The sequence below is a fragment of the Poeciliopsis prolifica genome, unplaced genomic scaffold (genome assembly GCF_027474105.1).
Source record: "Poeciliopsis prolifica strain line A6 unplaced genomic scaffold, Auburn_PproV2 SCAFFOLD025, whole genome shotgun sequence".
Classification (NCBI taxonomy): Eukaryota; Metazoa; Chordata; class Actinopteri; order Cyprinodontiformes; family Poeciliidae; genus Poeciliopsis; species Poeciliopsis prolifica.
Window position 1 is genome coordinate 4,596,629 of NW_026562400.1, and position 20,866 is coordinate 4,617,494.

The 20,866-nt window shown below is 36.2% G+C and overlaps 1 protein-coding gene across 1 annotated transcript in view; it reads right to left on the bottom strand.

The window, feature by feature from the left end:
• Nucleotides 1–1,770: 1,770 nt before the first annotated feature.
• Nucleotides 1,771–20,866, bottom strand: part of bcam (basal cell adhesion molecule (Lutheran blood group)) — a 60,975-nt gene continuing 41,879 nt past the window's right edge. Inside the window, 16 exon segments of the mRNA XM_055047204.1 lie at nt 1,771–3,954; nt 4,760–4,856; nt 5,063–5,201; nt 8,186–8,218; nt 8,771–8,785; nt 9,658–9,799; nt 12,919–13,043; nt 13,807–13,948; nt 15,290–15,405; nt 15,902–16,040; nt 16,141–16,217; nt 16,220–16,264; nt 17,191–17,379; nt 17,460–17,539; nt 18,249–18,330; nt 20,630–20,846. Of these exon segments, the coding sequence (XP_054903179.1) occupies nt 3,952–3,954; nt 4,760–4,856; nt 5,063–5,201; nt 8,186–8,218; nt 8,771–8,785; nt 9,658–9,799; nt 12,919–13,043; nt 13,807–13,948; nt 15,290–15,405; nt 15,902–16,040; nt 16,141–16,217; nt 16,220–16,264; nt 17,191–17,379; nt 17,460–17,539; nt 18,249–18,330; nt 20,630–20,846 (1,641 nt within the window). The 3' untranslated portion in view covers nt 1,771–3,951.

Consider the following 20,866-nt stretch of genomic DNA (forward strand, 5'->3'; position numbering starts at 1 on the left):
AGATTACTGTTGCTTTTGAAGGAAGCATCAGATTGGGAGGCAAGTTATGTTTTCCAAACGTCATCCTGACCTGTACTGATCTATGCGCAAAGCAACTGAGAAATTTGCTCATGATTGATGGAATTAATTTCAAGAAACAATGGTGTGATGAAAGCAACCAGCATCATAAAATTTAGCAGAAAGAAAATCCATAAACGCATCACAGATGCAAAACGTGTTCCTCCATTTTTCCATTCTGTCAGAATAAATCATGAGATCAGTCATAGAACATAAAGATTTGCATAATGTTGTTAAATCAAAGATATTAAAATGTGGTGGATGATGGAAATGCAATTAAGATATATTTTTTCAAAAAAGCAAATGAAAACACAAACTGAATTACATCAAGAGGGATTTGATGGCTGGCATGTGAATGCAGTGTGCATACAGGTGCATGTTAATATTAAAATAAATTCAAACATACTTTATTCATCCCAAAGGGAAATTAAATTTTGTTGTAACCATAAGAGTTATCAGAGATCATGGTGGGTGTTGGCAGGACAGACCTTCTGGAATGATGAATGTTATGCAAGAATATTATTGAATCTTTTTTTTTAATTAAAAAAATTGAAACGCATAGATTTAGTGATATATTTTGACAAAATTGTTGTAGTTTGCATATAGTATTCGCTCAATTTAAATTATCAAAATTGGAAGACGATGTAATAGAAATAAAAATGATTTTTCATATAAAAATTAATTTAAGGCCCATTCAGCTACTGTAATGCTCCTGACTTGGCAATTAAGTTGAATAGTTGCTGAAAAATTATGTGCATGTATAAGTGCCAGCAAAATGGGTTGTATTTCACTGTACATTTTAATGGAAAGTTGCAAGGAAGGAATGAGTTTGGCAAGCTTTTCTTTTTTATTGCAGTTTGCTCCCACATTGTACGTTTTGCAGATGGACTATAATTTGTAAACGAAACAGATATCATCTCACTGATTACGTGGCCATGAGAGAGCACAGACAGGAAAAAAAGAAACTTTGTAAATCTTGCACTCTGCATTTCTGTCATGCACATTTGTGTTTTCATTGCAACTTAAATATAATTTTGAATTTCAAGAGCAGCTCATACAACACTGATTTTGCAATGTGATTTTCCTCATTTTGAAACAGTGTCTGCAAATGTGTGCTGCATGCGGAATGAGATCGGATGCTCTGCATGTTCTGATCTACAACATGATGACAGCAGCATCGTTAAGGAGAAAACTGAATCAGGTACGATTTCAGTACAATTAGTACATCGAGTAGTAATGTTGGCAACACTGAAGCCCTGATTTTTACCAAGATGCCCACCAACAATGGCTCATGAAGTTCAAAAATATATTTCTTGTAATTGGTTTGTATCAAGGCCAGTCTGTATTCACACCAGAAGCACCAGAGTTTGTTTGGAAGTGGACCGGGACCACCTCAAAAAGTGAGCGGTGGTCTACGAAAAGGTTTACTTGAGTCTATTCACACCTGCACAAGAGGTCTGAACCAACAGGGGAAACAAACTCTGGTTCATTTAAAGTGGACAAAATGTTAAATTTAAGATAGTAATACCCAAAATTAATATAAGTGATTGGTCTACACATGGTCTTCATCTATTAATATGCATCTGTACTTCAGATATAATAATGTTATGTGACTTTCACGGCATAGACACTGAATTTGTATGTAACTGTGTCTATAGTTATAAAACCACAATCAACTCGGAGTATTGAACAGGTAAATAAAACCACAGAGTATTGGGGTGTGATTGGCTTTCTTGAGGTTTTTTTTTTGTTTCACTATAAATTCTAAACAGCTGAAAAAAAAGTAAAAATAAGATACATCAACACATCACAAACAGTGTACCACAAAATATACAGCATACAATAAAAAGAGAAAGAAGTAAAGCACTGAGAATGTCTCATTTGACAAAATAAAATCAAAAGTAATGCAAAATGTCCCAAACGATTCTGTTTTCTCAGCAAGTGAAAAAGTGTGGAAACAATAAAACTCAGTAGTTCCAAATTTAAGAATCCCCTTTCTAAAAAACCCAACAAATTATATACCACAACATTATTATAAAAAACATGGCAAGAAAAATAAAAGAAGAAGAAGTAAGGACAGCAATCAAAGTCTCATTTCTGCTGAATAATTACAACCGACTTTGACAAAAGTAATAAAAGGTTTCAGGCCACAAATAGTGGTTTGAGGTGACCTTTTCTTAGGAAATCTATTAAGGTTATTGGTTCCAGTGTATAACAAAGTAAAAAAAAAAATGGAATCAACCTGCTACCAATGGTTTTTGGCCTGCTCACAGCGAAAGAAAAATGTCTCAATTACGTACCTGAACACTGACAATATGATGTGTCTGTCGCCACATTTAAACCGGTAAAAAATAAAATAAAATAAAGACACACCTCATATATTCCACAAACAACCCCAAATCTTTGTTCTTTCTTCTCTGTGTGCTCCAAACTAGTTTTACTTCTAACAGGTGAAGTTATGACTACACCGCTGCACTTCCTGAAAATCCCATTTTTCTTTAATAGAACAAAAAGCTAAAGTTTACAATTTTTGCCAAAGATCTCTACTTTTATAGTTTATAAATGGAGATCATGAAGATCTGTGAGGTGGACATCCAAAAATACTCCAATTGTAACAAATGGAACCCAACAGCTTTTTCTAATGTCATAATTTCTAGTTCCCCATCTGAAAAATGGAGTTGAATGTTCATTACATTTGGAAATTTCACTTGTAAAGTCAGAGATCCCAAGCCAGCTCGAGCTCACCTTCATAACTGAAACACAGCTGAAACTGCAGGAATAACTTTACTTTCACTTTTGAGAGCTTGTAACTTGAACCAGTGCAGCTACGATTTGGGAGCAGATTTCTGTTTACATGCATAAAAATAGAGAGAGAGGGAAAAAAAACACTTAATAGCTGGTATCTAATGCTAGTTCCAAGCTAATTCCAGTTTTTTCTGACTTGCTACCAGAAGTCATTTCATTTGAGACTGAAGTCCTTCGCAGATTTCAGGACACATCAAACACAAGAGTAGGAACCAATTTCACCATGTTCTCTAACAATTAAAAACTGTCTCTGAACTTGCATTGAAGGATAATATAGAAACAAACATAAAAAAAAAAACTCCCAGAAACCGACATCATATACATAAATGTAAATGAACATATTTAAAACATTTTACAACCAAAATGTTGGCTTGTTTGGTGCTTTTTCAAACTGAATTTGACACCATATGGGATTCTAAAGAGAGTGATTAAGTACCTGGCCTGATTCTATTAAAATGATGGATTTTGAAAAGAAATTTATGCAAAACATAAGCAGCTGGCAACAATAATGTAAAACACCAGCAAATGAAATACAGACTCTGAAGCAAAGATTTAACAAACGGTTTGCTTGAAGGATAACCTTATGTGAGAGGAAATTCACTACAGAAGTTAGTGAGATAATAGATTATAGTTTTCCAAGTATCCCCAGCAGACAGGAAACAAATTAAACACAAATTACAAAACAGAAAAGCTAACTGCTTAATCAATGAATTAAGACACAAAACAGAACAAGACACAATGGGTTGAAATGATTTGATTGCAACAAACATAAAAATCATGTTATCCAGTGAAGTAATTTATTTTTGTGTGAATTGTTTGATGCTGTGAGTTAGATGGAGTTTTTTTTAACAATTTTATTGAGCAAGAAAGGAAAAAATCCCCACCCAGCTCCTCTCACCCAGGTCGGAAAACAAGCATAGCCAAAGTTAATCATGGTGATCCTTGAAGCTATGAACATGCACCCATCCCCAGCACCACCCTGGTTATCTCCTTCACAATCATGAATCAGAAACCAAAAAAGTCCTGCTGTCCTCAAAATTGTCATCTTCTGTCCTTCGTCCCTCAGAGTTATTCTATCATCTGGGTTGATTACTGAAAAAAAAAAGAAAAATACAAGTAAAACATAAAATTATTGGAAATATGTCTGACAGTACCAGACTAAATGAAAAAAAATTCTTTAAAATATACTCTGATATTTATTATTAGTGTTTAAAAAAAAAATCATCTCTCTTTTTTCATGTCTATGGACCCCACCAAGGAACACTGAAGAAAACAAACAAACAAACAAAACACTCTTATGCACATGAGAAAGTTTTTGATTGTCTTTTCTTTTTTTTTTCCTTCAATGTCCATTTAGGGGCTCCACAGATGTTCCATTCAACATAAATAAAAAATCAAGATTTGTCAAAGGCTACAAGATACAAAATTACGAATGAATTAACTGAAAATGCAAACACTTTCATTCAGTTTACACAATCACCTTAGCTTTAATGCTATAATAGTTTTGGGCATTTAATTGAGTTTTAAGTCTGATTTGTGTTTGTCCTGATCGAACACCAAGTTATGCCAAGTTTCATACATCTGCTGTAAAGTTGATGAATTTGGAGACAATTGTCATAATTTGTTATTATTCAAGAACTTAATGCAAAGTCACTGCCCCATTAACAATTAAGCAAACCCCTTACCCTGGCTATTCCCTTAGAGAATAGACCTTCAAATACTTTTGTTAGTTTCTAAATCACTGAACGGCTTAGCACCAAAATACTTGAAAGAGTTGTTGTTGCTCTTCCAAGAAGAGATCTTATTCCTTATTTATAATCTTTTTACCACTGTGGGTAGCTGGCCCTGAATAACAGACCTGTGAGTCTAGAGAACTGGAGTTTCAGCCTGTTCTAACCTGTTCTGTGTTGATCTTTTTGTTGAGGAGTCCAGCCTCTTCGTTGGCCTTTTCCGTCTTCATCTCCACCACAATGTTGTTCACCTGTGCAGTAGCCCTGAAAAGAAAATACAAAGCAAAAGGAAAATCACTGAGTACGAATCAACAATTACAGAAATGACATATTTGATGCAACTGGTTTACTTGTTTATCTAACCAATGACAGAAGACTGTGCTGTTTACTTTTTTCTCAAAAGGGAGACAAAGCATGAGCTAATTACTGTCAGAGTTTATGCCATCTGTCTCTTCGTTTCATCTACTCACGCTTCCTTCTTATCTTTCTTGCCGCAAATCGTGGTCTTCTTGCTCAAGCAGTAGAAGAGAGCTACCAGCAGCAGAAGAAGAAGAACGCAGACCACCACGGCAATCACCACAGCGCTGGAGCCTTCCTGCTGCTTCTCAGCTACAGTGCCTCAATGGAGGGAATGATGGAGGGGAAGGAGGATGGTGGGGTTGGTGGGAGGTGGGTCAGTGGGGAGCAGATTTAAAGGAGCGGGGGAAAGGCAGGGATGATCAAAGTGAAGAGGTGGGGGTGGGGATGGAAAAGAGGGGAGTTTTTGATTTGAAGGGGGAGAGAAGAAGTGTGGGGAGTGTTTGATTTGTGAGTTGATGGGGGGATAGGGAAGGATTGGTGAGGTGGGGTTGATTTGATTTGGGAAGGATTAAAAAGGGAAAGGATGGGGGTTGATGGGATCCAGGTGAAGACAGTTAATAGGTGGATGGGTGGGAGGGAGGAGATAATAAGGGAGTGGGGATTGGGATGTGGAGTTAGACTAACTTCTGAATGCAATGATTGAAATGTGATGGGACCCAAACACAGGGCCAGGTTCCTCAAGGAGAAAACACACAACTGACCAGAGCCAGAAAACAACACTGAACATACTCACCCATCGGCTCACACTTGTATTACTATAATTTTGAGGACAAGACATGACATGGCATGACAGACGTGTTTTTTTAACTGACTTTGCCCCGTCAGGGCAAAAGCAAAAATGGGATTTTAAGGCTATTAAAGCTGCTTTTAGATTTTTCTCCTGGTAAATGAAGAAACGTGCTTTCTTTTATGGAGCAGTTTTATAGGAGGTTTGATGATGGACCGTTTCTTGGCTTGCGGTGCTGACATTCTGGCATCTCATCTGTTTGCCTGGCAACCACACATTAAACACAAGACTCTAGCTAAATTTCTGCTTCTGGTTGTGAAACATTATTAAACTCTTTATTAGATTCTGAGGGCTTTCGTAGAGACAGTCCTACCTTCAGAATGTTTTTTACAACTTTCCCTTAACACCAAACCAAGTTAGTGGAATTGTGGATTGCTGTGAGATGAATCAAATCTGTTGTAAAGTCTGAACTAATGAAGTTACTTTTAACAAACAAAAAATGGCAAAGAATACAGCTACAAGACAGTTGTCAATTTAGGGACTTATTTCTGGAAAAAGTCTTAATTAAAAGCAATAATCATAAGCGGGCCGTAAACTGTTTTTCAACTTGCCAGTCTAAAACATTTTATTAAAGGAACATAATTTCCCAGCATCTTTTATTTTACTCTTGCAATAAACCATGTGCATTTCCACAGTGGGATCCAAAACCAGGCTATTTAGGTAAGAATGTCATTGAAAACAGGGAAGTCAGATTAATACAGCAATAAAACTAGACTTTTTCTTCCATAGCGATCACACTTTATTCCTTATGAAGAGTTTCTTCAAATTTTTAGAAAAGGCACACATTTAACAAATTTTGAGGAATTCACTCATTTAGAAGCAAGAGGAGCTCTATAAACTGGAATTATAACCGTACATAACAAAGTCATAAATTGAATATTTCATTGCAATATTCATAAATTGAATATTTCATTGAATATTTCATTCTTTCTACACTTCTATTTCAATGCTCGGAAAGTTTTCCGCAATCATAAACATTTAATTAAAGCATACGTATCACATCTACAAGACTCAATAAGGACACAATTAGAACTGGAGGTTGTGATTTTTGAAGGAATCTAACTGGGAGAGGACTGAAACATCATGATAGGAAATTTAACCAGCAAGGAAGTTTTAGGAATCTCTCATATCAAAATCTCAACTATTCTTAAGATTCCTTCCTTAAAGTACCAACTATCTTCTGGAAACTTTTTTGAAATAAATTTCTACTCCTTGAAACAGATTCAGTCCTGGTTCAGTGTAAATTATGGTTAAAAAAAGCAGCAAAGGGAAATGCAGATTCCTTGTAAAAGTTCCAGCAGTGGAAATGTACTTTTAAGTATATATACATGTGTATATATATAGTTGGAAAACAACATTTTCCAAAATCCAGATTGATTTACTGTGAATCTTTTGTATTAAAATAATATAGTCTAAAACATTTTATTTAAGTGTCAGACAATGCAGCAGGATAATCACCTGTTTCAATTCTCTAATTGTCCCATTTGAAGATTAGAGTTTCCATATTTTCCACCCACCTCTCGGTTGTGAGATGAAAACTGCACCCCGTCCAGCCTTGATTCACAAGGGGCAAATTGTTGTTCACACGGCAGATATTGTTTAGTGAAAGGTATTTGCATTTTTTGTATTTATTTCCTGACTTATGAGAATAAATCTGACTTGAACTAATGGCATGTTTTCTTGTCTTTCCCATTCTAAAGACTGAATAAGAGAAATGTGCTTCTGTCATATTGTTTTTATACGACAGGGAAATAATAAGGCATGTATTACTAAGTATAAGTTCCCAGACACTTTGATATGCTTATATTAAAGGAATTGTTAGAAGTGTCAAAACCGATGCTAATTCTGCACACGTTTTTCAATTTGAGGTCATGCTACTACCACAGAAGATTTTGATAAATGACAAAATCCCTTTGTGCGTCTTTGTCAGGTATGCCAATAAAATGTGGATGACAATTTCCAGGCTTATTTTGTTATGCACAGGATTTTATACCACTTTATTTAACCTTTATATTATAATACGAATAAAGTGTGTTGTTAAATGACATGAAATATTGAAAAAATTTTAAATTAATTACATTAATTAATTTAAACATTTTAAATATAATTATATTAATTATATTTCTGTATTTGCAGTAAGGAAATTTCAGATGAAATAATTATTTGACTGCATGACTAAATAGTAAAACTAAATGACAAAAAGTCAAAGAAAACTTTAGGCTGTACATTGTACAACCAAAGAGTTACTTATCCTTCTTATAATGTCCCATTTCTTTTGTCCTCGCAACTATAGTAAAACAAATAGGCTACAGATACACAAAAATGAACTGCTCTAAACATAAATACATTAACCTGTGTGTGTAAACAGACATTAACACACACAGTAACTTGCAGCTCTAGACAAACACCATAGACACGACATGTCAGTAGGGTTAGCCATACAGACCTGACGTAAGCACAGGGTTTCCAGAGAGCAGCACTTTGAAAGAAAGAGAGTTTTCAGTCCCATTGCATAGCAAAGCAACAACCAAAAATGACACATACACACCCTGATAGCATTCGCACAAAAAAGCCAAAGCTACTCTAACTACATACAGCAGCAGGAAAAGGAGAAAAGCAGAAAATAGAAGTGCAGTTGGAAAAAGGGGTGGCTAAAAAGACACAGTCAGGAAACAAAGAGAGGAATGGAAGGAATAGAATAGAATAAAATTCTTTATTGTCCCCAAAGGGCCAGAAAATCTTAGTTGCATCCAGGAAATATTGGACAGACATCATACAAAGGTGACAAGAGAAGAAGAACAATATACAATATCCACAGTGTTCGGTAGCAAGAGGGCAAATATACAAGATTACAGTACGACAGAGGAAGATGTGTATTCTGAATGTGCATGTGTGTGTGTTTGCGAAAGATGGGAGGGGCTGGGGCAAGAAAGATGGATGGATGGGAGGTTTCTAGATTACAGGGTCTGTACAACAAAGAGTCCTGAGAGAAGAAGTGAGGAGAGGAGGAGAAGGAGGGAGAAGGCTCTACCTTCAGCTGTGTTTGCTGCAAGAGAGAACAAGAAACAGAAGAAAGATTCGGACTTATGTCGCTGCAACATGGCCGGCTACAATTAGGTGGCGACAACTGTTAGTAAATCAACTCCCAACTTTGTGATACCTTGCTGGATTATAGATACACAAATGTCAGAAGTGATGTAGTGGAGGAAAGAAGCTAAGCTGCGAAGCCACTCTGGCATAGGTTCTGGATTAATACAAAATCTGTTAACGTTTGCACATGTTACAGACACTCTCACATGAAAAGAAGCAGAACAAACAGCAAGAATATGCAGTTTAGTTAACTCAGTAGTAAATATTCTGTTTTTATACTTATGCTTCAGATCAATTTAACTTGAATACAAACTTGAGTAAATAAAGTGTCATTTGGTAAATCATGACACTTTTAATACAAAGTTGACATAACAAAGACATTTTGAATAATTTCAACTTTGTATTAAAAGTGTCATGTTTTACCAAGTGACACTTTATGACAACAGTCAGAAATATTCATAAGACTTTTTCATGTTCATGTCAGGTGTTATGTCATGTTTATGTCTGTGTCATGACAATATTTTTCACAACCCGACAAATAAACTGTTACTTCTTCTTTACTTTTCTACATGGAATGTGGCAACCCGAGATAGCATAAGAGAGTCTGACCCTAATGAAGTGTGTCAGTCATTTATAGCAGTGCTTAGAATTTCCTGCTACTTTTCCATCCACAGTGAATTTGTGGTACTGTAAAAAGTAATCTACTGAAAAAGCACACTCTGTTCTCTGAGATTGCAGTAAATGTATGGTAAGTGTAAGAATATCTTGGTAGTTTTATCTTATAAAATAATTTGTGTTGAAAGAGGGAAAGACAATCTTCACACTGACCTCGTTTGATAGCTACAGAGAAGTCCTTGCTATCTTTTCCAAACTCGTTGGAGACCTCGCACTTCACACCGCTCTTCATGATCTCAGGTGTGGTTTTTAGGGTCAGAGAGCTTACCACCTTGTTCTCTTCCACTGTGATGGACTGGTAAAAAAAAAAGTGGAAGAAAGAAAGCAGTGAGAGGAAATGTACTATTAAAACTTAAATGAATTGTTTTAACAAGCCCCAAGGTTCCCAAACTATGATCCCAGTGTTGGTACTTGGGCTGGTTTTAAATGTACTCAGAGGAAATTTTGTAATTAATTATTTGGAAGGTAAATAATAACTGGGATGCAATTGACACAGACAACCAGAAACAAGTGCTAATGGCTACTTATGCTGCTGTTGAAACCTGAATCTGGGAATGATATGAAGTAAAACTTAACCTCGTTTCATTTCCAGGTTAAAAAACATGTAATAATTGTTTAGTGATATAAATAATGCCAGTATTAATGGTAAAAGCAACTATTATGTTTTTCTGCATTTTATTCTTATTTTCAAACATGGTCACTAAATAATTATTATATAAGTCTTAATACATCAATGCGTGTGATTAATATGTCAGCAAAAAAATTTGTAAATAAAGTTATATATATATATATATATACACATATATATATATATATATATATATATATTATATATATACACACATATATATATATATATATATATATATATATATATATATATATATATATATATATATATATATATATATATATATATTATATATATATATATATATATATACTGGCATTATAACCGTACATAACAGAGTCATAAATTGAATATATATATATATATATATATATATATATATATATATATATATAATATAGAACTCAGGTAGAGGACCCGAGCTCAGAGGATAAGAACCACGCGCGGTGGGTGAGAAGGGAATTTTTATATATATATATATATATATATATATATATATATATATATATATATATGGCTACGGATACAGACTCAAAATGGGGCCAATATCAGTCACCTACTCTACATGGATGACATCAAGCTGTACGCCAAGTGTGAGCGAGACATCGACTCACTGATCCACACCACCAGGATCTACAGCACTGACATTGGGATGTCATTCGGACTAGAGAAATGTGGTCGGCTGGTCACAAAGAGGGGGAAGGTCATCCACACAGAAGGGGTCTCACTCCCAGAAGGAACAATAGCAGACATAGAGGACAGTTACAAGTACCTAGGTATACCACAAGCAAATGGCAACCTCGATGAGGTCACAAGGAAAGGAGCCACAGCTAAATACCTCCAACGAATAAGGCAAGTCCTGAGAAGCCAGCTCAATGGCAAGAACAAAATCCGTGCGATAAACAGCTATGCCTTGCCAGTAATCAGATACCCTGCTGGAATAATTAGCTGGCCAAAGGAGGAGATAAAAGCCACAGATATTAAGACCAGAAAGCTACTAACAATGCATGGAGGGTTCCATCCTAAATCCAGCACCCTGAGACTGTACACGAGCCGCAAGGAAGGAGGCAGAGGACTAGTGAGTGTGAGAACCACTGTCCAGGACGAAACAACTAAGATCCATAAATACATCAGGGACAAAGCCTCAACAGACAATGTGCTCAGTGAATGTCTCAGACAACAGGGAACGGAGGTTGAGGTGCCAGAGATACCATCATGGGAGGACAAACCCCTACATGGGATGTACCACCAGCAAATAACCCAAGTGGCTGATATCAGTAAATCCTACCAATGGCTGGAAAAAGCTGGACTCAAGGACAGCACAGAGGCCCTCATCCTGGCCGCCCAGGAACAGGCCCTAAACACCAGAGCAATAGAGGCCCAGATCTACCACACCAGACAAGACCCAAGGTGTAGGTTGTGCAAGGAGGCCCCTGAGACAGTCCAGCACATCACAGCAGGGTGCAAGATACTGGCAGGGAAAGCGTACATGGAGCGACATAACCAAGTGGCAGGCATAGTGTACAGAAACATCTGTGCAGAATATGGACTGGAAACCCCGAGATCAAAGTGGGAAACACCCCCAAAGGTGGTAGAGAACACCAGAGCTAAGATCCTGTGGGACTTCCAGATCCAGACAGACAAAATGGTAATGGCGAACCAACCAGACATTGTCGTAGTGGATAAACAACAGAGGAAAGCCGTTGTGGTAGATGTAGCAATACCAAGTGATTGCAACATCAGGAAAAAGGAGCACGAGAAACTGGAGAAATACCAGGGCCTCAGGGAGGAACTGGAGAGGGCCTGGAAGGTGAAGACCACAGTGGTGCCTGTGGTCATCGGGGCCCTCGGGCAGTAACCCCCAAACTGGAGCAGTGGCTACAACAGATCCCAGGAACAACATCAGACATCTCAGTCCAGAAATGTGCAGTCCTTGGCACAGCCAAGATACTGCGCAGAACCCTCAAGCTCCCAGGCCTCTGGTAGAGGACCCGAGCTCAGAGGATAAGAACCACCCGCGGTGGGTGAGAAGGGAATTTTTTATTTTTATATATATATATATATATATATATATATATATATTATATATATATATATATATATATATATATATATATATATATATATATAGCAGACCGTCTCATCTGGTCAGATCAAGTTTGAATTAAGTTTATATTGAATTAATAGTACATTTCCCTGAGCCAGGGAAACATCAAATACATGAATGACATCGGCACTCGAGGGCTTCCTGTGGATATCAGTGGCTTAAGGGTAAGTTATATTTGTTATAATACATTTAAGAACCTCTGATCAAGACTTGATGTAAAACTAAGTCCTGCTTGTTATGTTTTGTAATTATTGTCAAAGTGTGATTTCTTCATTTTCACTATGCTCTTACAAATCATCACTCGAGCAAGTTAAAGGTTCTCCTAACTTTGATCTAATATGCATCATTATTTTCATCTAAAATCAACCAGTTTTTCAGAATGTTCTTTAAAATTTAATCTTATGATACTTAGTAAAGCCAAACTCCCTGTCCAAATGTTTTTGCTGCTTCTTGGGGAATATTCACTGAGTTCTTTGTTATCTGAGCTTTTTTAGAAGAATCAAACATGAAAATGTGATAATGTTATAAAAAATTTTTAATTCCATTCTGACACAAATGGAAACATATGTCTTCCAGGAAACCTGCTGTTTTCAAATTTGTAAGTGATACAACAGAATGTAGATACAAAGGATAAACAGCTGATTAATTTTGCATCTGTTTTTTTTTAAGTGGTTACCTCCTTTCCTGAGGCTGACCATATAAACTGAGGTTTGGGAAAACCGTTGGCCGAACACTTCAGAGTCACTTCATCGCCTTCTTTTGCCACCTCCCCTACAACAGGGGTCTCAATCTCTGGTTTTCCTGTGGATGGTGAGAGAAAGTTGTCATTAAACAATGCAAACAATAAAGGAATGTTTCAAACCGAGCACACACTGTTGAATTTTGAGATTTAACGAATGACAGGAAGTTAGCAACGCTTCCTCTACAGCGTTTCCGTCAAACATACAACAGGCTTCCTTCAACTGAAACATCAGCATTGTTCACTACTATTCTCCAACAATAGGGTATACTTCGGTTATTTAAACTTGATTAAATGACTGTATAGTTTTTTGTTTTTTTTAGATCTGTTGAACACCAAATGTGATAAAAACATTTTATTGACATCATCATTATAAACCACAAACTCCAATATACTTTGTTCCTTCTTTGTGAAGGAACAAAGAAAGAATGCACAATGATAGTGAGCCTCTAGCTGAACAGTTCTCGTATCTTAGTGTTTGGTTAAAATGTAGGAATGTGTGGCACATGAATAGAGAGACATGAGGTATAATGTGCGACAATGTGAGTATTGCTGTATTCTGATGTCATGAAGAAAGAGCTGACATAAAGAAATAAAACTCTGAAATTGCTGGTCCAACTCTGCATAAGGTCAATAAGATTATTCTTCTCCCTCTCTGGTTTGTTTATTTATATCGATAAATAGATAAATACGAAAGTACATGTCCATCAGCTTCTCTTAAAACGTTTTTAAAGACAGAGTGAATAAAAGTTACTTTTTTCTCTTACTTTTAGATTGGATGTACAAGATTTGGAAGAATATTAAGAAATGATCTGAGTGTGTTACCTCTCACGTTCAGCTTTACACTGGTCCGAGCTGTCAGTCCCGGGACTTCTGGAACAGCACCAACACACATGTACTCTCCAGCGTGCTCATAGGCAACACTTGCAATTGATAGAATGCCATTTTGAGAAAGCACAGTGGAGCCCTGAGGAAGAGAGAAATGCTGTAATAAAACCGTTTGGATTCACAGTATCACCCCCTTTCATACTTTCTTTATGGTCCCTCTGTTTAAAGTTGAAACCAGAACAGCACAGAGAATATCTAGACAGAGGGTTTGGTGGTGTGCTGGGAAAGCAGGGGAGCGATCTACACACACACTGTTTGACAGTGCAGTGATAACAGATCATCTTCGGTGATAAACCTTTCGTTTGCAATTCTTCGCCTCTTCTTCTCATAGGAATCCTTCGAACTCAGAACAACATATTCCCAACACAGTTTCTACCATACCCACAAGACACAACAACAGATAATAAGACTAGAAAACAGGTCTAATGCTGCAGCAGCACCACACACATAAGAGGAGAAGCTACGATAAATAGCAAAACATTAAAGAATGATAGTATGTGGTTTTATAATAATAGAACGCATAGAAATGCTTCAAATTGTGAAAGAAAGAGCTAATATTAATTTAATAAGTTAGTCACAGGAAATAATTACTGAACAAAATTAGTATGATTTGAGAAAAAAACTGACATGACTGAGTTTAGGACATAAAATCTAAAGATACCTATTTATTTATTTACTTGATTTTTAAGCAGGGGAAGATTAAATGAAAGGCTCAGCATAATTTCTGTTTTAGACCAGATTACTGTCCACAGAAAACACAAAGATATGCAACATAACGTCACAATAACACAATGAAAGAGATACCAATTTACAAAATAACGGTGATCGCAAACAATGATGTGTAGCAAATGATGTCCATGAGTCGTTTTAAATAATGTTAAGACAGAGGCTATATGTTGTGGAATGTCATTCTATGCAAACAGAGAAATTATCTCTGGTCATAACAGTTTTTAAAGTACTGACCAAAACTCAAGTATGATCTGAGATATAAATTACTACCTTGTAAGTTATTTAACATGAAACCAAAATAACTTTGAAGTTTAAATAAGTTTGTTTGAATAATGAAAATGCAAAATTGTATGTCAATGGGCATGAAAATTTGCTTTAAATTTTTTTTTTTTTTTTTTGCTTTTACTTTTTCTCTGTTTTGAAGAATATAAGTAAGGTGGAAAAAAAACTAACAAAGTTATTGTCTTGTTTCATGTATTATCAGCTTAGGCTTATTATATCTGAGAAAAATAATGTGAAAGGGTATAAAAAGAAAAACACGAAGCAAATAGTATTGAAGGCTGTGCTGAGGACTAATTCCCACAGCAGCTTTACACCATCCTCTTTCTATTTTGACTATTAAAAATCAGAGTCATAAAAAGTCTAGATGGATTCTTATACCAATAAGAAAGATGGTTAAGTCTTAATGTACCTTTTTCCACAACACAGTGTGATTTTTAGACGCCTTGGTCTTACACTGCCACTGAACCTGCTTTCCCAGATCGATAATCTGATTTCCAGTGGGAGTGACGCTCATCTCGTCAATGTCTAAAGAAAAGAAAACAAACAGATGGTGAGCAACATGGATTTGAGACACCTTTTAACTAGAGGCTTGTTACAGAGCGGGTAAGGAAAAAAAAGGTAAAATAAAAAACCTGCTCATCCATTTAACATCCATGTAATACTCCAGAAATTACAGTACATAACAGAGTATTGAATCTTAAACTTACTCTTAATTTAGTCCATTTCTGAAGCCAGAGTTAAGAATTTTTCAAGGCTATCAACGCTTAATGTGTGTGATAAGATCAAATTAGACACTGTGGTGAAGATAGCATTAAAGTAGATGAGCTGTGAAGAAGTGAAGCAGACTTTGAAACCCTGAAAGGAATTTACTATCACTAATTCCATGCAAGGCTTTTTAATTTAAGGATTCACGACTCAAATGTGAAAAGAAAAATCTCAAAAGAATGATTCACTGTTAGGTTGAAATTATTTCTTATGTATTGTACTTTGATGTGCATTTGTGTATGTGTGTCTCACTCACAGTTGACATTAAGGACCGTGCTGTTTGTCTTCTCAATATACGTGTCGATGTCCAATACAGAGCACAGGTATGTTCCAGAATCCGTACGCTTGACATTCTTCAGTATCAGAGAACCGCCCACACCAGGAAGTACATTTCCCTGGAAACGGATTCACAGATTTAATACCTGAGTGATGAAGCCAGGTAAATGTGATGTTAGTTTTATGTGAAAGATTGATAATCTTGATGTGTTTACATACATTTTTTGAAAAGTCAAACGAAGAAGGCTGCGGGTTTCCATCAGTTTCACATTTTAGGGTGACATTATCACCCTCTTGACCACAGCAGGGTTGAAAAGCTTAAACATAATTTTTTCAAAAGGATCTGGATGATGACAAGAGCAGATGTGGAACAGGTGAAAATTCAATCAGTGGTTAAAGTTTCAGTTATACTTCACATAAATGATGAGTATGACATTACATTACAAAACTACAACCACTGGAGCTGAGATAAATATCATCTGTAACAGCTTTTATCATCAGTAAAAGCCTGTTCAGGCTTTTATGTGATTTTTAACCCTCAGGTTAGAGGTCAGACAGTTATAGAAATAGCATGGTGATTAAACCAATGAAAATGGAATCAGAATAGTCATAAACCCTACTTAGCAGAGGGAAGGCATGGCATGCTCGAAATTAACCAGTTGATGGCTGCTTTTGCAGGTGACACAATTTACTAAAAAGACAATTTTCGTCCACTCCTGTTGTCCATCATTTGCCCAGGCCTAAGATGGAGGACAGCCTATAAGACATTGCAAAGGCCTTGAGACTAGGGTGGAGGTTTGGCTAAAAGCAGCAACAAATGCTTCTTATCGTACAGCCAGTACGATAAGAGTTATGTCTTACAACAGTTCAGTGAACATACACACTGAAATCTAAAAATCTAAGGCAAGACTTCAAATGTATTGTTCTCCATTCTGACTGGAGCTTCAGCTATTTTGTCTGAAACTCACAGAGAACCAGGCATGCTAAAAATAATGAGTTATGAATTAGAATATTTTGTTTTCAATTAAGCATTTTTTATCATCCTACTCATATTATGTTGCTATATAGCAACATAATCTTTGTTGGAAATTGTTTTGTTATGTGCTGCTTACATGTTCTGTCTGAGGCAAAATGAGTGTTCAAAGTTTCCGATTCCTGTGACCATCCAAATGCAGTCATGTAACGTTAACTAGTAAATCTAAATTTGGTGAAAATGTGTCTATTAAAAAAACATCAAACAAAACCCCCATTCAACTGATTTTCACTCACAGTAAAGTTCAATTTTCATGGGTTCAGACTTCTTCTGGATGTTTTTGTTCTTCTCTCCCGCCAGGCTGTACTCCACAGTACAATGAAGCGTAGAGTCCTTGTCAGCTTTCGTGGGCTCCATGTACAGTGTGTTCTTTATGGTGTAAAGACCCGAAGTCTCCTTCACCGTAGAAAGAACCATGTGGGTCTCTGACAAAAATTAGTAAAACCGTTAATCATGACATTAATGCCAAAACAGTATCAAGCTCCATCATCCAGAGGACACATACTTTCTTTTTTGTCTTTGACCTCAGGAAGAGGCTGGTTGTCTTTGAACCAAATGATCCTTGGAGAGGGAATCCATTGGTTGCTATGCAAGTGCCGACCCTGATTCAAAATTGAGAAAACACAAATTACAAGTGATATCAGATGAAAAGAAACTAGGGATGCACAGAGAAACTATTTGCTGAAAGGATTTGGAAGTTTTTTATCTTGTCTATCTCCGAGCGGTGAAATCTGATCGCATTTTCAATCTGAGAGTGCATCACACCCTATCACTAAGGTGTTGCACTGACAACACTCTTTACAGTTGAAGTTGTTACTGTAGGAAGACAAAATAGCTATTTTCAATATCAGTGAGATGATACTACCTGCAAATTTTCCTCTAGCCTTAAATTAGACTTTAAAATGGCCATGTCAAAGCATTGCTTTTGTTGTCTTTAAGCCATTTTGTGACATCAACTCTAATAATGGCCACTGTCTCAAAACAAAGACAAAAAAAATGAGTTTACTCACCAGGAAAATAAAAAAAAACAACAACATTGATTTGTAACATAAAAGTTTTATGAAAATTTTCAGCACTGTATGAAGCTGTTTGATTGTTTTGGGGCTTCTGGAGTCACACCGATCAAATTTGTTTTAGCATTTCCAATAATGGGTGCATCTATAAATAAAATTTTAGAATCCAACAAAAATTAAAATTAGAATCAGCCTAATTGGCCAAATAAGGGATTTTACTGGGGTTTCATACATACATAAAATCTAAATATAAAACTTTAGAGAAAATAAAATAAGGAAACGAAATACAAACCTCTGAGCTGTCCAGTCTCCCCACTGAGATGGCCTCAGATGGTTTTTTGATTTCTGGTGTCTCGGGAGCAACTGAGATGGAAAATAAAACAACTATTAATCATTACCCTTCATCAAGAGAAAGGGGGTTTTAGATGTGATATACAAGTACTCACAATCGCTGACTTTCCACATTTGTATTTCAAAGCACACACCCTCTGACCTTGTTAATTAAATCTAGTAGTAAATAACCTTGCTCATAGTATTTCTTTGCTGACCGGGTTCATCTGCGTAGATAAGGGTCAGACGGGGAGAAACTCCACTTCCTACTCAACACAAACACACACATTCAGCCACAGGTGTGAGCTCTCCCATTTGTTTCTCTGCTTTATTCCCAAGCTGACTTGTCCAAGGTAATTTTATCTCCTCCTGCAGCTGTCGACTGTGCATGAAAATAAACAGTAGATGGGTATTTCTTTTTCTTAAACATTCACTGAGATCTATAATTTTCAATTCCTCCTTGTCCATCATACCTGACCCACTGGTGGGTTTCTGTGTTTTAGAGAGAAAGGGGTTTTTTTTTTTCTCCTGGAGATTAAACCCTCCTGATGGAGTTTCTGTCCTTCATAGCTCCATGGTGAAGGACCTCTACCCTCTCAAGGACTCTCCAAAAGTACTGGCAGGCCAAGGGAATGGGAAACTGAGAGTTGTTTCTTTTGTAACACAGTTCCAAATTCCCTTGAGAACCGTTTATATTCTGGACAATAGCAGTGTAACTAGATTTATCTCCTCTTCCCTCCCACATATAAAGTAATGTTTTCAGGAAAAAAACTATTTGTCTTTCTGTGGGTAATTGTAATTTATGAAAACTTGGCCAGAGAAGGAGAAAAACAACATAAAATAAGTGAAAATTAAATGAAGTTAAAAGTTGGTAACCAATTATTATGGTATTCAAATTTTCAAAAAGTAGGATTTTTAAGTAATTCCGATGGCTTAAAGACTTTTTCATAAAATGCCAGAGGAGCGGCTGATGTTTTCTCCAGATGTGTCGAGTACAGAAATGCAGCATTGTCCTCCCACTGTCCCATTGTCCTGAGACAATGGGAAACACACTATTCCTTTGTTTACAAAAATATAGTTTGATTGGAAATGTTTAAAATCTGTTTGAAATCAAGAACTGTAGAGACTTCTCTCACTCTCTAAAATTCAAATAAAATTTTGCGCTGTTACAGAGTGATTTTGTTGGATAAAGTGGCTTTTGAGACAATTTTATTTTTCATCTACCGCACCACAATAAAGCCAAGATCTTTAAGCAAAAGTTTGATGTTCTGATTTCTGTTGTGCTCCTCTTACTACTTCTTTTCTGTTGTCTGTGTTCAGATTTGGTAGCTATGCAGTAAACAAAGTTACACATTTAAGCATAAAAGGATTACTTTGAGATTTATGCAGATATTGGCATTAGATTGGCTCTCATACATCCTGGGTATGAGCGTAAACAATAAATAAGTGCTATTACATCATTGTTGCCATATTATGCCTGTGATTTTTATCATAAAGCATAATAATCAATATTACATAATTCATCATGTTTTTATGTTACAATGTGTTGTGCTATTATAGCATTTTTGACTAATAACTATTATACACTGACAAAGTTACTCTTTGAATCTCATACCTGATGCTGTTTCACAAAGTAATTGCTGGTTGCATTTCAGATATTATTTAGCAGAAATGTCCAGTCATTGTGATAACATGCATGCAAACGAATAATTCATAGTCATTGCATTTTAGATGCTACATGACCATATGTTTGTTTTTCAGTCTTTGAAAACAAAGAAAAATAAAATACATTTCCTTTGAAGAATAACTGAAAGTCCAATACAAGACACAAGTAAGTGCTTCTTACTTAAGATTACATGTAAGGGAGGGGCAAGAAAACCTCACTCTGCACCAGGGTCAGGCCTTTGCATGACGGTGATAAATCTTGACTCTTATTAGGAAGAGATATATGAGACGTGACAAATATGATTGAACTATTCATAAATTATGCCTAGTGCCATTAAATTGTGGTTAATTGACCTCTGGGGAACTTGTCAAAGGAATTTGGATCAGAGAAAGCCTAAAATTATAACACAAACAAAATGTTTTGGTACTTGAAAGGCCTGGACTATTGCAACAAATCTCACTACATCTTATTTCAGAGACTTAAGTGTAAATGTATCTATGACTCAAATCAATTCAATATGCATTAGGTGTGCCAAGCACAAATGGACACTCACATGAATCTCACAATTTTGAAACCTTTTTGAAGGTGACACAAAAAACTCATCATTAATTACTTTTGAAGTTCAGTAGGAAAGTTTGATGTGTTAAAGAGAACTAGTCTACGTACCAAACACTTCAAGAATAGTTTCGCCTTCTCCAGACCCGTCCTTTCCAGCAGTGACCTGGCAGTAGTATTTGTTTGGATCAGAGGGTTTCACAGACTTGATGGTCAAGGTGAGATCTTCTTCGAGAGTGGCTCGACCGTCCAGAGGAGTACCGGTGTCGCTCAGTCGCTCGCCAGAATTTTTACGATAGGCCACTCTTACTCTTTGATTATCAGACTCCTAAAAAAAGATTTAAAGAA